Below are 13,038 nucleotides of genomic sequence, written 5' to 3'. Positions count from 1 at the left end.
GCTAAATCTGTCTGTAGAACTAAACTAAGCTGCTAAAAGAATAGGTCCAGGAGGATAAAAAGCAAATTGTGAGATAGGAAATGATTGGGAGGAATTAATGTGACTGTGTTATAATTTTCTGGCACAGTGAAAACACTCTAAAGGAAGGGTTACCCTGTGCATCAGGGAGAAGACCTGCAGCAGTACCCAAACCCCCATTCACAGACCATATAATAAACATAAGGGTGGTGGGAAAAAGTGATTTGTAATACAATTTGCTCAGGTGATTACTTGAAACGAGATGCCCATTGAAGCACAGTCAGACTTGTGTAGACACTACAATTGAAGAACTGAAACAATGGGAAAAAATATAGCAAGTTTTGCTATCATACTGTTTTCAAATAGCTTTTGATAATTAAGAAAAGGTTTTGCCTTTTTATTGCTGGTATATGAACAATGGAGCAACATCATAGGAATTATTGCATATCTGAACAGTCACAGAAATAAATCAATATAAACGCTGAATAAGCAACAAAAAAAATTGAGAGGTGTCACTACGTGTGAATTTGCTTTCATGATGGTGTAAAATGTTTTTTGGTTTTTGAGAGAATGCTCATCACCAAAAAGAATAGTGTGCAATACTTGAAACCTTAACGTTTTTAGCTATATGAGATTCCACTAAAATTACTGTCATCATAAAACACCCACTTTTCTTCTTTCTGAGCCATAAAATATGTATCTCAAAAATCTGATTTAGAATGACAATAGAGGTTATTAGCTACTAAGCACTTCTTCAGGATAATTCCACCTTAAACTTTTGAGATTATGCAGCTGCCAGAACTATAAAAAGGTTGCACATTTCCAATGTTTTTGCCTAATTAAATTAAGAGACCAAACTATTAATATTCTGCTTACCTCCTAAATTCATTCCAGCTTGCAGACATTTCTGTAATCGACATGCTGGGCAGTTCTTCCTCCGAATCTTATCAATGATGCAGTCATTCCTTCCTGCACACAGGTAATTGTGCTGTCCTGAATGACCCAAAAACAAAACAGATTATTAGAGGATGTATTCACATAATTCCAATTTGCTTTCTGCTGCTGTTCTGCAGTCATTTTGAGCTTCTTATTAATCCAGACATTCCCAATTCCATTCTTTAGCCTTCCCAATAATCTTGGCGACTTGTCACAGGCCTTTCTATGAGCATCTCCTCTGTTTAATTTGGGAAAGAGTTTTGGTGTGTCACTCACAAGAGAGATCTCATCACTTTTTTTCTAAGCAGGACTGGGATTTTTCTTTTTGCAAAAAAGCAAATGATTGGTTTGAGCTTTTTCAAACCTTCTTGCATGCGCCGTGTCACAGAGCAGCCTGACAACTCTTAGTTTTGGTACAAAAAACAAGGGCTGTTCTCACGCTAAAGGAGTTCACAGCCTAAAGCAGAAATTAAACTAAAGTAGAGGTTAACCTTCCCAACATACTCCACTCTCTTTTTAACCAGTTCACCAAGTGCTTGATTTCCGATTTAATCAGTCACTTTCTATACAGCAGAAGGTTTCTGAAGGGTTTACCAAAACAGGCTTAAATTACAACTGTATCGCTTCGATTCTGCAAAGCACCACAGAAGCACTCCTGAGGAGACAGCAGGTATTTAACACATAACATTTAGCAGAAGGGAAATACGTGGCAACTGGGGAAAGAGGCTGGCGTTTAACAACTTGGAGACTCAAAAGGTGTTTTGCCTTTGTGGGAGGAACGTATGCAATGTGTCAGCCGAGGGCACTACCACATGGACTTTTCAAAGTAAGGTGCTTGAATACGATGTGGAAGATTAAAGGAAGCCACGAGGGGTGACAGGAAAAGTGAGAGAAGATTATTTTTTTTAGCTGTCTCAATCCAGATGTGGCACACAGTCCGCAGCAAATGCGACAAAAAAAGCAACGCAGAAGGTTTCCAGAGGCAGGATTCATAGATTCATAGATTCATAGATTGGTCCAGGCCGGAAGGGACCTCCAAAGGTCATCTAGTCCCACCTCCCCACAGTCAGCAGGGACACCCCCAACTAGACCAGGTTGCCCAGGGCCTCGTCGAGCTTCACCTTGAATATCTCAAGGGAAGGGGCCTCAACCACCTCCCTGGGCAACCTGTTCCAGTGTTCCACCACCCTCAGAGTAAAGAACTTTTTCCTAATATCCAATCTAAATCTCCCCTTCTCCAACTTAAAACCATTGCCCCTCGTCCTGTCACTGCAGGCCTTTGTAAACAGACCCTCCCCAGCCTTCCTGTAGGCCCCCCTCAGGTACTGGAAGGCCGCTATGAGGTCTCCCCGGAGCCTCCTCTTCTCCAGGCTGAACAACCCCAGCTCCCTCAGCCTGTCCTCATAGCAGAGGTGCTCCAACCCCCTGATCATTTTAGTGGCCCTCCTCTGGACCCTCTCTATCAGGTTCATGTCCTTTCTATATTGAGGGCTCCAGACCTGCACACAGTACTCCAGGTGAGGTCTCACCAGAGCAAAGTGGCAGAATCACCTCTCTGGATCTGCTGGCAACACTTCTTTTGATGCAGCCCAGGATGCGATTGGCCTTCTGGGCTACAAGTGCACAGGGATGAAAGGAGAGGACGTGGGACGACAGGCTGCAAGGCAACCCGCAGGACTTGCCAGCACACAAACGCCAAGGAAATAGTCCTGCGTAAAATACCACAGCGTGTTGCAGGCTTCCGTAGAATAAGCGCCTGTAAGAACTACCGAGTCTCAGGGACAGGCATTTTAGACATAAGAAACTCAACACTCTGTAAACCAAAACACAAGTTCATAACAAAGATGCCCGAAACGTGAGGTAGAAGAAAAAAAAAAAATTGGATTGCAAATGCAGTTAACACCAACCAGCAACGAAGCAGGGAGACTCCTAAGCAGGTCACGGATGAAGCAGGTGAGATGTGCAGAAACCCAACAGCTGTACAAATAACGTTAAAGGTGATGCCCACGATGGAAGCGATCCCCAGTGTTGGGTGGGGAGGGGACACTTGGGCAGGGCTGGGAAGCAGAGCGGCACTGAGATGGCCAACACGTGCAGGGAGAGGGAGAGAAGATCACAAAACCACAGAATCTTCATGGTTGGAAGGGACCTTTGAGATCATCGAGTCCAACCACAAAAAAACAAACAAACAAACAAAAAAAAAAACCAAAACAAAACCCCAACAAAAACCAAAAAAACACCATCCACAACACCCACCCACAAACAGACACAAACCAACAGTCTCGGGCACTAGAGCGTGCCCTGAAGTGCCATGTCTACACGGTTCTTAAATCCCTCCAGCGATGGCGACTCCACCACCTCCCTGGGCAGGCTGTTCCAGGGCCTGACCACCCTCTCAGGAAAGTCATTCTTCCCAATACCTAATCTAAACCTCCCCTGCCCCAACTTCAGACCATTTCCTCTGCTCCTGTCATTATTCCCTTGGGAGAAGAGGCCAACACCCACCTCTCTACACCCTCCTTTCAGGGAGCTGTAGAGGGCAATGAGGCCTCCCCTCAGCCTCCTCTTCTCCAAACTAAACATGCCCAGTTCCCTCAGCCTCTCCTCGTATGACTTGTTCTCCAGACCCCTCACCAGCTTGGTGGCTCTCCTCTGGACACGCTCCAGCAGCTCAATGTCCTTCCTGTAGTGAGGGGCCCAGAACTGAACACAGCACTCGAGGTGAGGCCTCACCAGTGCCCAGTACAGAGGCACCATCACTGCCCTGCTCCTGCTGGCCACACTGTTCCTGAGACAGGCCAGGATGCTGGTGGCCTTCTTGGCCACCTGGGCACACTGCTGGCTCATGTTCAGCCGGCTGTCCACCAAAACCCCCAGGTCCTTTTCTGCCGGGCAGCTTTCCAGCCACTCTTCCCCAAGCCTGTAGCGTTGCCTGGGGTTGTTGTGACCAAAATGCAGGACCCGGCACTTGGCCCATTGGCCTTGGCCCATTGATCCAACCTGTCCAGATCCCTCTGCAGAGCCTTCCGACCCTCAAGCAGATCAACACTCCCACCTAGTTTGGTATCATCTGCAAACTTACTGAGGGTGCACTCAATCCCCTTATCTAGATCATCAATAAAGATATTAAACAAGACTGGCCCCAAAACTGAGCCCTGAGGGACACCACCAGTGACCGGCCGCCAACTGGATTTCACCCCATTAATCACAACTCTAAGATGAAGGCTTGGTAAGAGGACGGAGCTGCTGTAGCACAAGAGGCATAAAATAGGTTTGCTAAGATATTTTCCACAACACACACACATGCTTCCTTGGGGAAGGACAAAGACAGAGGAAACATTCATGAGGCACAGAAGACCTAGCTTCTGGTTTGACCCAGCTTTTGTCTTTCAGGAATTTGCCATAAAACTTCAGATAAGTAATTTTCTATCTCTGCATCTGGCTTCCCTTCACCCTTACCCAATGTTATCTATTTAGACAGTGAATGAAGTTAGGGATGTTTCTTACATCTCTTCACTGAGCACCTCACACACAAGAGATCAGATCTTGAGTAAGCGAAGTGCTATTGTAACATCACAAAGGTACCAACATTTAGATAATGCTTTAGATGTTTAAACAACAAGCAGATGGGCAAATAAGGGTTTTGATTTAAGGACCTTACCTAGCACTATGGCACAGATGAACAACAATAAATCTTAGGCAAAATAATTCATGAATATGAGCTCATAAAGTTACATCACGCATAAAAATCAAGTTGCACAATATAGCAATGGCACCAGTATCTATCAGTTGGTCTTTAAGTAGGCCTGCTAAACAATAAAAAGATAAAATTATCAGCTAATCACAAAATGAAAACCTACTTATCACATAGTGTTTATGATGTGATACAAAAAAGAGATACACAAAAGTCAATTTAATTCCCATTCGCATTTTTGCTCTGTGCTGACTTGAGCACATCTAAAGAGATATCATGCAGACAGCATGAAAGTAAAATTGAAGTAGAAATCAAAAGTGTTTAAAATGATGATATATACAGTCTAAATATGGTTATATGCCCTAACAAATACTGGCATACTACCTTTTTGTGGGGAGAGGGAAAAAAAATTGTTATTTTGTGCTAGGAATGCAAGTACGATTGCTCAGTGCTCCTACAATGTCCTTTGTACATCACAGACTACTGCAATACCATTTTTAGGCTTCCACAGGCGGGTGCAGGCTATTAATATGACAAGTCAGTTCTAATGCTGCAAAATGAACCCCATTGCAGAACTACCCTGAAGGCAGTTTGCTCTATGAAATTGTATACCTGTAAAGTCAACATTTTTCACAACTGCTTTCAAAAGCTAATGGGTTTAATAAAACGAGGTTAACATTTATGTACTCCAGGATAATTACTTGGGTCACATTCTTAAATATTGTGGAAATGTTCAGCTGATTCAATCACTGTCACACTGTACCCTCATAAGAAATATTCCCACAATAGCAGAATAATTCTGTAAGTCACCCTTCAGATGGTTTAAGTAGCCTGCAATTATTAATTTCTGGCTTATCTACTCTAGACAAAATTTCAGAAAACATAACTTACTCAAGGTTCATCAATTTTTGAACCATGCATCTCTGAATACTTATGTATGGTACAAAATCTGTAAATAGTTTTTCTAGTAAGCAAGGCAAAAGACTTTCCAAAAAGCAAATGTCGTCTTACCATTTTTTTTTCGTTTCTAAAAAAAAAAAATAATAAAATAACCACAGTCATCTTAAAGCTTACATTAATAGAAGTAACTTGAAAATCCTTAAAAAGCAGAACAGATCAGCATTCAGACAAACCCTCTATGTAGAGTACACCTATGAAATAATAATGAACAGTTTTTCAGTTAAAAAGTTTATCATCTATGATGAAAAAAAATGGCTTCAGATTTCCATGCAATCGGATATGGTACTTTTAAAATAAAATCTGTTTCATAAGATAGTCATAATGAATCAGTATCTTCCATTTGTGCAGCATGAGCCTCACTCATGCCTCTAAACTTCAGAATCAAAACAAAAACCTACACATCTGAAATTGATGCAGCTCTCGACCTCCAGGGCTCTTCAGGATCTCAATGAGGTGATGGAGATGGTCCTGTAAAGAGGCTGATGTTTTGTGGTGCTAGATCCTCCAACTCTTTCAAGACGTGTATCGATCTGCTTGTGCAGTTTGTGTTTAGCTTAATCCAGTTGTTCTTTTTATCCAGTTTAATCACTCACCAGTGGGCTGGAAAGTGACACAGTAGATATCGAATTCTCATCTCCCATGTGCTAAATGCATTAAGATGAAAGTAATTTTTACATATGCTACCATTAAGTGCACTTATAGAAGCTAATTCCTGTTCCATCTAAAATACAGAGTTACAAAAGATGGCAGGAAAATTTCCTGTTCAAAATAAATAAGTAATAGGTACTACACAGTTCCACACTAAGAAGAAATAGAGATCTATCCTATTCACAGTAGAGCTAGAGGAATATTTGAGTTTGCACTTTCCAGGTTATTGTGTCACTATGTACCACATAATGACACTTCCAAATGTACATACAAGAATACTTTAATGTTTCCAACTCTCTCACCTGCAAAGACTCTTTAACTCCCTGCTTATATATGCTTAAAAAAGAAAACAAAAAGGAAGTATGCATGAAATTCAGTCTTCCCTTCCTATGTTTTCTTGAACAAGCAAAATCCAGCAGTAAAGGAGGGAAGAAAAAGAGCTGTTCTTATTTGGCCTATGAATTACTGCCAAGATGAGGCTGCAGCAGAAGCTGTGCCTTTCCCCATTTTAAAGCTCCAGCACAATGATGGGGCCCACTGGTCCCAAAACCTGACTTGCTCAGATGAGCTGACAGATGCTGCGCTCTTCAAGGGGCCGTGATACTTCCAGGCGTGTAAGGCTGCAGTAGGAATGGGGTATAGATATTTCTTGTCAGTAATATTTCTGTTACTAAGGCAAAATTAGAAAATTACAGAAATTTCTGAAATACTCCACATGTTTTATCTTCCTCCTAAGAAAATTTTTTCCCCCCAATCTTTTTTGAAGCGTAAGTCAGGAACTGCAAACCATTAATGAGTCTTCTACAATTCTGCTCTCTTGTTAAAATAGCAACTACTATGATCAAATGTTAAATTTTGTAAGGGGAAAAAAAAAAGGCGTAGTGCTGGAAGAGGATCCAAAGATTGTTTAATTCAAGCCCACTCATGGAAAGATGATAAGACTAGCTTAACAGTTCAGGCAGGTTTGGGTTTTGTTTTTTTCCGTTCTCTAAATTTGTCTTAAAACCTTCTGAAGAAAGGTATTCTGCAACTTCCCTACAAGTCCTATCATTAGGGTAGTGATTAGCTAGCCTTGAAGCTGCGTATTTTGCCTTTGCATTTAACCCAAATGAGAATATTTTGCAACTGAAGGAGATGTTAACACTCCCCCCAAGACATACAGAGTAATAGATCGCCACCCTCTCCAACAACTTCATGCCTATTGAAACGTCTATGTTCCCCATCTGTGTTCTAGACTAAACAAATCCAGTTCTCTCAATCTTTTCTCATAGGTCATGTTCCCTAAATCTATTGTCATTCCTCTTAATTCTCCTCCAGTTTCTTTCATACCGTGGAGTGCCCAAAACTGGGTACATTTTTCTTGCTGAGTTTCACCATCACTAAGCCAAAGAAAATGGCCCTGCTAACGCAACCCTGGACCAGATCTGGCTTTTGGCGATGGCGTTAGGTTGTTGACTCATGCTCACTTGTGCGTCACTGACGCCCAGCTCCTCTCCTGCAGCACCACTGCCTTCCATTCTGTTCTTTCCCGCTTCCACCTGGGCAGCCAACTCTCTTGTTTTTATCCCCCCCTCTCTGCTAGAGCCACACGTCCATGGCAACATCCCCTGGGAGAGGAAAGGGAAAAGTCAAAAGCCACTCCTGGGATGGTGCTTTGGGTCCCGATACAAAGACGTGATTGAGGAAGCCTTGCAAAAGGACAGGAAAGTGAGAAAACAGGAGTGGCAGCTACGGACCAAATAAAGCAGAAAAAGGTTGAAAAACTCTCAGTTTTTAAAATAGCATCTCACTGAAGCACATCAAAATGCACATAAAATTAATAAACTTTCCTCCTTCCTCCACAATGAGAATTAATACCTTGACTCATAAAGTTGCAGGCAATGTTGTCTTCTTTCTCCCTGCAGGCTGCCAGAACGGCCAAGCCTTCTTCCAGGGTTTGAGGAAAGAGGAGCTGGAAGCCACCTCCAGCCCTGCCTTACAGATCTGCACATTGGAGCTAGGATCCCTTTTTCTGCAGCTTCTGGGCTGGAATAAGGGCTTAGATTTCTCCCTATTTCCCGAGTGGGAAGTTTACATCCACGATAACAACAATACGTGTAAAAACCTTATGGTTTGGAGTACCTATTGGCACCTGCTCCAGCCGGCATGTGTAGGTGTTTAACTATTCCCTGGGCATCCTTAGTGCAGGGAACTCCTCTAAAGATCCTCCTACTGCTCCAATCAGTATTTACCAGCATAACTACCCATTTTACTGAAGTTACTTCTCGATAACACTAGCGAACAAGGGGGAGAAAAAGAAATCTGGGTTGAATGGCTGTAATCTACACCAAGTTTCCCTCAATTCCATAAATGTTATTTACCTTTCAGCTCTGCCCCTTCCCTTTGCCCACCAGCCTGTCAGATTGCACAAGCCCCTGCAGCACTTCTGACCTGGGCTACAGACCTTCCCAGCTGCAGGAAAGACGAAGAAAACATGCTACAGAAAATCATCAGGATTTTCTGAGGTCTCACCTCCAGAATAGCTGGTCAGCAAATAGAACTTAACATCGGGTTTTTCTGCTTTCTCTTCTAGCCCTAATGAAGGGCTTTGCCTCCTACAGCAAGATGCATCGCATGATCTGCACATCCTAACCTCTCGTTTGTGCTCACTGAGCTATGTGATGTGTTCCCCTCATCCAGCTCCGAAACCTTCACAGATTTTGTGAAACGGGTAATCCATCTCTGTAATCCATATAGTTTATTTTTTTATTAATTAAAAGAGCTTATTTCTACCTTTTAGTGGCCAGTATATAAATAAAATTAGTGGTAAGACCTGTCACAATGATTTTTCCACATACAGAAAAGGATTTTCTGTTTGACAGGAGTTGTATCACATCACCAAGAAACAAACTGCATACACCTGAGGTTTTTATTTCAACATCTGCAGTAGGGTAGGTACTCTCAGATAAATCAGCACAATAAGTACAATGATGAATCTCTTTCCAAATTTTAGTTTTCACAGAGCCTCTGTTTCTTGCAGTTGGGTAAAAAAAAAAAAAAAAGAAAAAAAAGAAAAAAAAGGAAAATGCCTGCTATTCAGTGGAAATCAGAACTGCATTTTCATTTAGAAGGTCCATTTGTTACACAGTTGAGGGCATTTTTTTTTTTTTTTTTTTTTTAGCAGTTGACAACTGCCCAGCAACAGCAGCCTATGTTTGCAGTCACTATTTTAGGCTACATCACATGTCAATTACATAACCTTGTTTTACTGCTCTTGAACTGGTTCGAACAACCTGGGAAAGAGATTAGGGCAGTCCCTCCCAGCCAGCCATCCGCATGCGACAGCAGGACCCGTCCCCCCCACCCCCACCGTCCGTCCGTCCGTCCGTCCATCCCCCCCCCCCCCCCCCTACAGCTCCAAAGGCTGCAGCCACGGTGAGTCCCTCTCTCCAGAACTAGTTACTTATTGCTAGACCCACCTGAGATGTCGGATAATTAACTTCCTCGGCTCTGTTTAAACCGGTCCGGTCTGACCACGGTAAACTAATAAACTTGATTCCTCACGCTGAGATTTACGAGTAATGCAGAATAAGCTTATCAATGCCACAGACAAGGTGCGGAACTTAAATATGAATATTGTCCCTTCGTTTTATATAATGAACGCTCGGAGTTTGTATTTTAGATATCAAATCTCGGGGTTTCCCAAAATTCAGCCTGACTTTAGGGTCTATGTCCCTTATTACTCCACAGCTTTACTTATCTGGCCGTATCATTCCCAGACAAGATGCTTTCCGGCTGCAGACAAAGGCTGTATCTGCCAATTGCTCAAAATCACAATATCAATCTATTATTAACATTATTACAGACTGCGCTTATAGCATGGGTATAGTCTAAACCCTTCTCTGAAGCAAGAATTTACAGCTTTCCCTCCATTATGATAAATAAAAGGCTTAATTAAAATTTTTTTTTATTTTGGCAAAATATTCACCATATCTGGGATATTTCCTGCTTGCTCCTCATTCTCAATTACCTTCTGCTACTTCTGGATCCCAAGACATCTTTAAATTTCTTTACCCTTTTATATTACCAGATGAATTCATCTACCATTTTCATGGTATTTTTGTAAGTGTCCTTACTTTCAACTCCCTTTTATTTCCTTCCTTCAATAAAATTTATTTTCTGACCTTCTCCTTTACCTACTTTCACCTTCAGTCTTTTACCCCACTCCTGTTCAACAACTCTTTCTTCAGTCTTCTCCTTTACCTTCTAAATGTCTTCCCTCCTCCATTCACCAGTAATTGGAGATTTCATAGGGCAATTTACGCTGCAGTCAAAGGCATGGCTACAGCTCATTTAGTATCCCCAAGCAAAGCATATTAAAACTACCCGAGACATGGATAAAAACATAGTCTCAACAGCATCATTTCCTCCAGGGTCTACAAACCCCAGCTAGGGCTCTTTTTAAAAGCGCAGGCACATCAGTTGGTGGTAAGATAGTGAGGACAATCTATGAACTTCTGCAACACAGTATTTTTCTACATCCTCTATGTGCTTTAAACCTTGTCTTTAACTGCTGTTTAATTATAACACATTATCATTAAGCAGTGTTTAACTGTTTAAAACAGTGTTTAACCGAGAAAAACGTTCTCAAATCAGCGTGTTGGCTTGTGATCACCCGACCTTCTTTCTCTGCCCGATGTGAAACACACTACCAATTCTTACTCGGTATCCCAGAGAAAGCTGCAGGTTGTCCTTAGGTGGTGATAACGTCGTGAACAATGACTTAACGCTCTGTGCATTAGCTACCTCACTTGTTTCCTCCAGAAAGCCAAAGTTTGAAAGCCCAGATGAACTACCAGTACTTCCTCCAACAGTTACTACAGATATAAAGCTGATTCCCCCGAAGCGGAGCAGGGAGGGCTGCTTCCCCTGATGCTTTATATGTCGAAGTTTTCAAATTGCCATACTGTTACACCCTCCCTCAGCACATCTAAGAGCACAGACCCCAATGCTCTGCCCCTTTCGACATGGAGACTGTCTCCTGCTCTTTCACCTTCCTAGGAAACTTACTTTCTCACCGGGTTGAGACCAGGTTAACAGAAACAATTGGTTCAGTCTGGTGATCCTGGCAAAGGAGATGGGAAGTTATAAAAATGGTTCTCACTCACTATTTTAAGCAGACTGAAAGGGCACCGATGAGAGGGATCAAGGAGAGAGAGGAAATTTGGCAAGGGAGCATGGGATGTAGCCCAAAAAGGCTACTATTTTCTGCAGGAGAAACCACCCAGCAGGGATGAAACCTGTTAACAACAGTGAGACAAGTGAGCAAAAAAATACACATAAATATCTCAAATTTTAAGGTACACGTGTGCATTTTTTTCTGCCACGCTTAAAACATGCTGCAGGATTTTGAAGGCCTCTCCAAGCCTGTACCTGGTGCTCCAGACATCCCGTTATCCGGAGGGACTGGGACACCAAGACAAGATATGCCCCAAACCGGTACTGAAACCATCTCCAGGGCTCCCACTGTCACCTCCACAAAAGAGGCAGAGTTCATACCAACTAGCCATATCAACAGTCACTCACGGAGGAGAGCTGGGGCCTCCTGAAACACAGAGGAGCTAAGAAAGCTTGGGGTACGTTGGAAGTCTAAACATGGCCACGTAACCAGCAAGGCGGTAATTCCCTTTTCATGCCGTCTAAGAAATGCTGAATGATACTAGACAGCACAGAAAAGGAATAGGAAAAGTATCTGGTCTTTGCTATGCATTTCAGATTCAGTGAAACCACACAGTGCTGGAGATCTGTTAAGGAGGAAAACCAAGGAAAAATACCTACAAACACCAAAATAATCCTTTTTACCAAGCTAAATCATGTTGTTTCTGTTCTGAAATTAATTTTCGGTTCAATTGCTTTTGATTTGAGATTATAATGGATACAGTAATACCAAGAGTGAGAATTTGAGCTTCAGAGGATGTTGTTTTGACAAAATCAGACATCTAATATTTTACAGCGTTTTCTTTCACAGCAAGTTTCCAAATTTTCATTTTAGTTTAAATTTTAACTGAAGACTAATTCTGAAGTCTCTGTTATCTGCAGAGCAGTATGTATGATAGATTTATAAGAGATTATGTTGCATGCACGATGGCTACTTCTGCTTTCCCATGCTAAAAATCTGATAAGGCATTCTTGACATACTATAAATTTCAATGCACATTAGCGGAAAATTTCAATGTACAAGAAATGGCCTAGAAGGACTGGAAAGACTTTTCATGCAAAAAAAAAATCTTGAACTGCAACTGAAAAGCCCTTCCTTCCATTTTTGCCAATACAAGCGGTCAACAACTCTGTTACATTTACACACACGATGTAGTATCCTGTTCTGCCATTAGCTCACTGTTACAACTGGATTTCAGGAAGTACAGAGTGTAAAATAAGATTCGTGTGAAATATCAAGTTCATTTAGGGGAATGTTTGAGAGGGCGGGGTGGGAGGGTGTATTCTGGAATACGGAGCGCTAATTGGTAACGTAAGGATTTCTAGCTGACCGTATGGCTCCCTAAGCCATACTCTTTCAGTGAATACTCTACTGAAAATGCTCATCTCCATAAAAATATTCGTATTTGTAAGTGTATATGGAGCTGAAGCCTGTTACACTCTACTTACTATTTCAAACCACTTAGTCTGCCCCGCTATCCTACTGATATATTCAGGCGTCTATCAAACTCTCTTTGTAGCAATGATATGGAACAGGCAAACTAAGAGAGAACTTCTGTTCTCATAGGACAGACAGAAAAATCAAG

The 13,038-nt window shown here is 42.1% G+C and overlaps 1 protein-coding gene across 3 annotated transcripts in view; it reads right to left on the bottom strand.

Moving 5' to 3' along the window:
• NR3C2 (nuclear receptor subfamily 3 group C member 2) overlaps positions 1 to 13,038 on the bottom strand; it is a 231,359-nt gene that overhangs the window by 62,913 nt on the left and 155,408 nt on the right. For all 3 annotated transcript variants that reach the window (XM_074155106.1, XM_074155107.1, XM_074155108.1), the window contains one exon: positions 895 to 1,011. In XM_074155106.1, the coding sequence (XP_074011207.1) occupies positions 895 to 1,011 (117 nt within the window). The remainder of the gene's footprint in view (positions 1 to 894; positions 1,012 to 13,038) is intronic.

The sequence above is a fragment of the Numenius arquata genome, chromosome 10, assembly GCF_964106895.1.
Source record: "Numenius arquata chromosome 10, bNumArq3.hap1.1, whole genome shotgun sequence".
In the NCBI taxonomy this organism is placed as follows: Eukaryota; Metazoa; Chordata; class Aves; order Charadriiformes; family Scolopacidae; genus Numenius; species Numenius arquata.
This window is presented reverse-complemented; position numbering and strand designations above follow the sequence as displayed.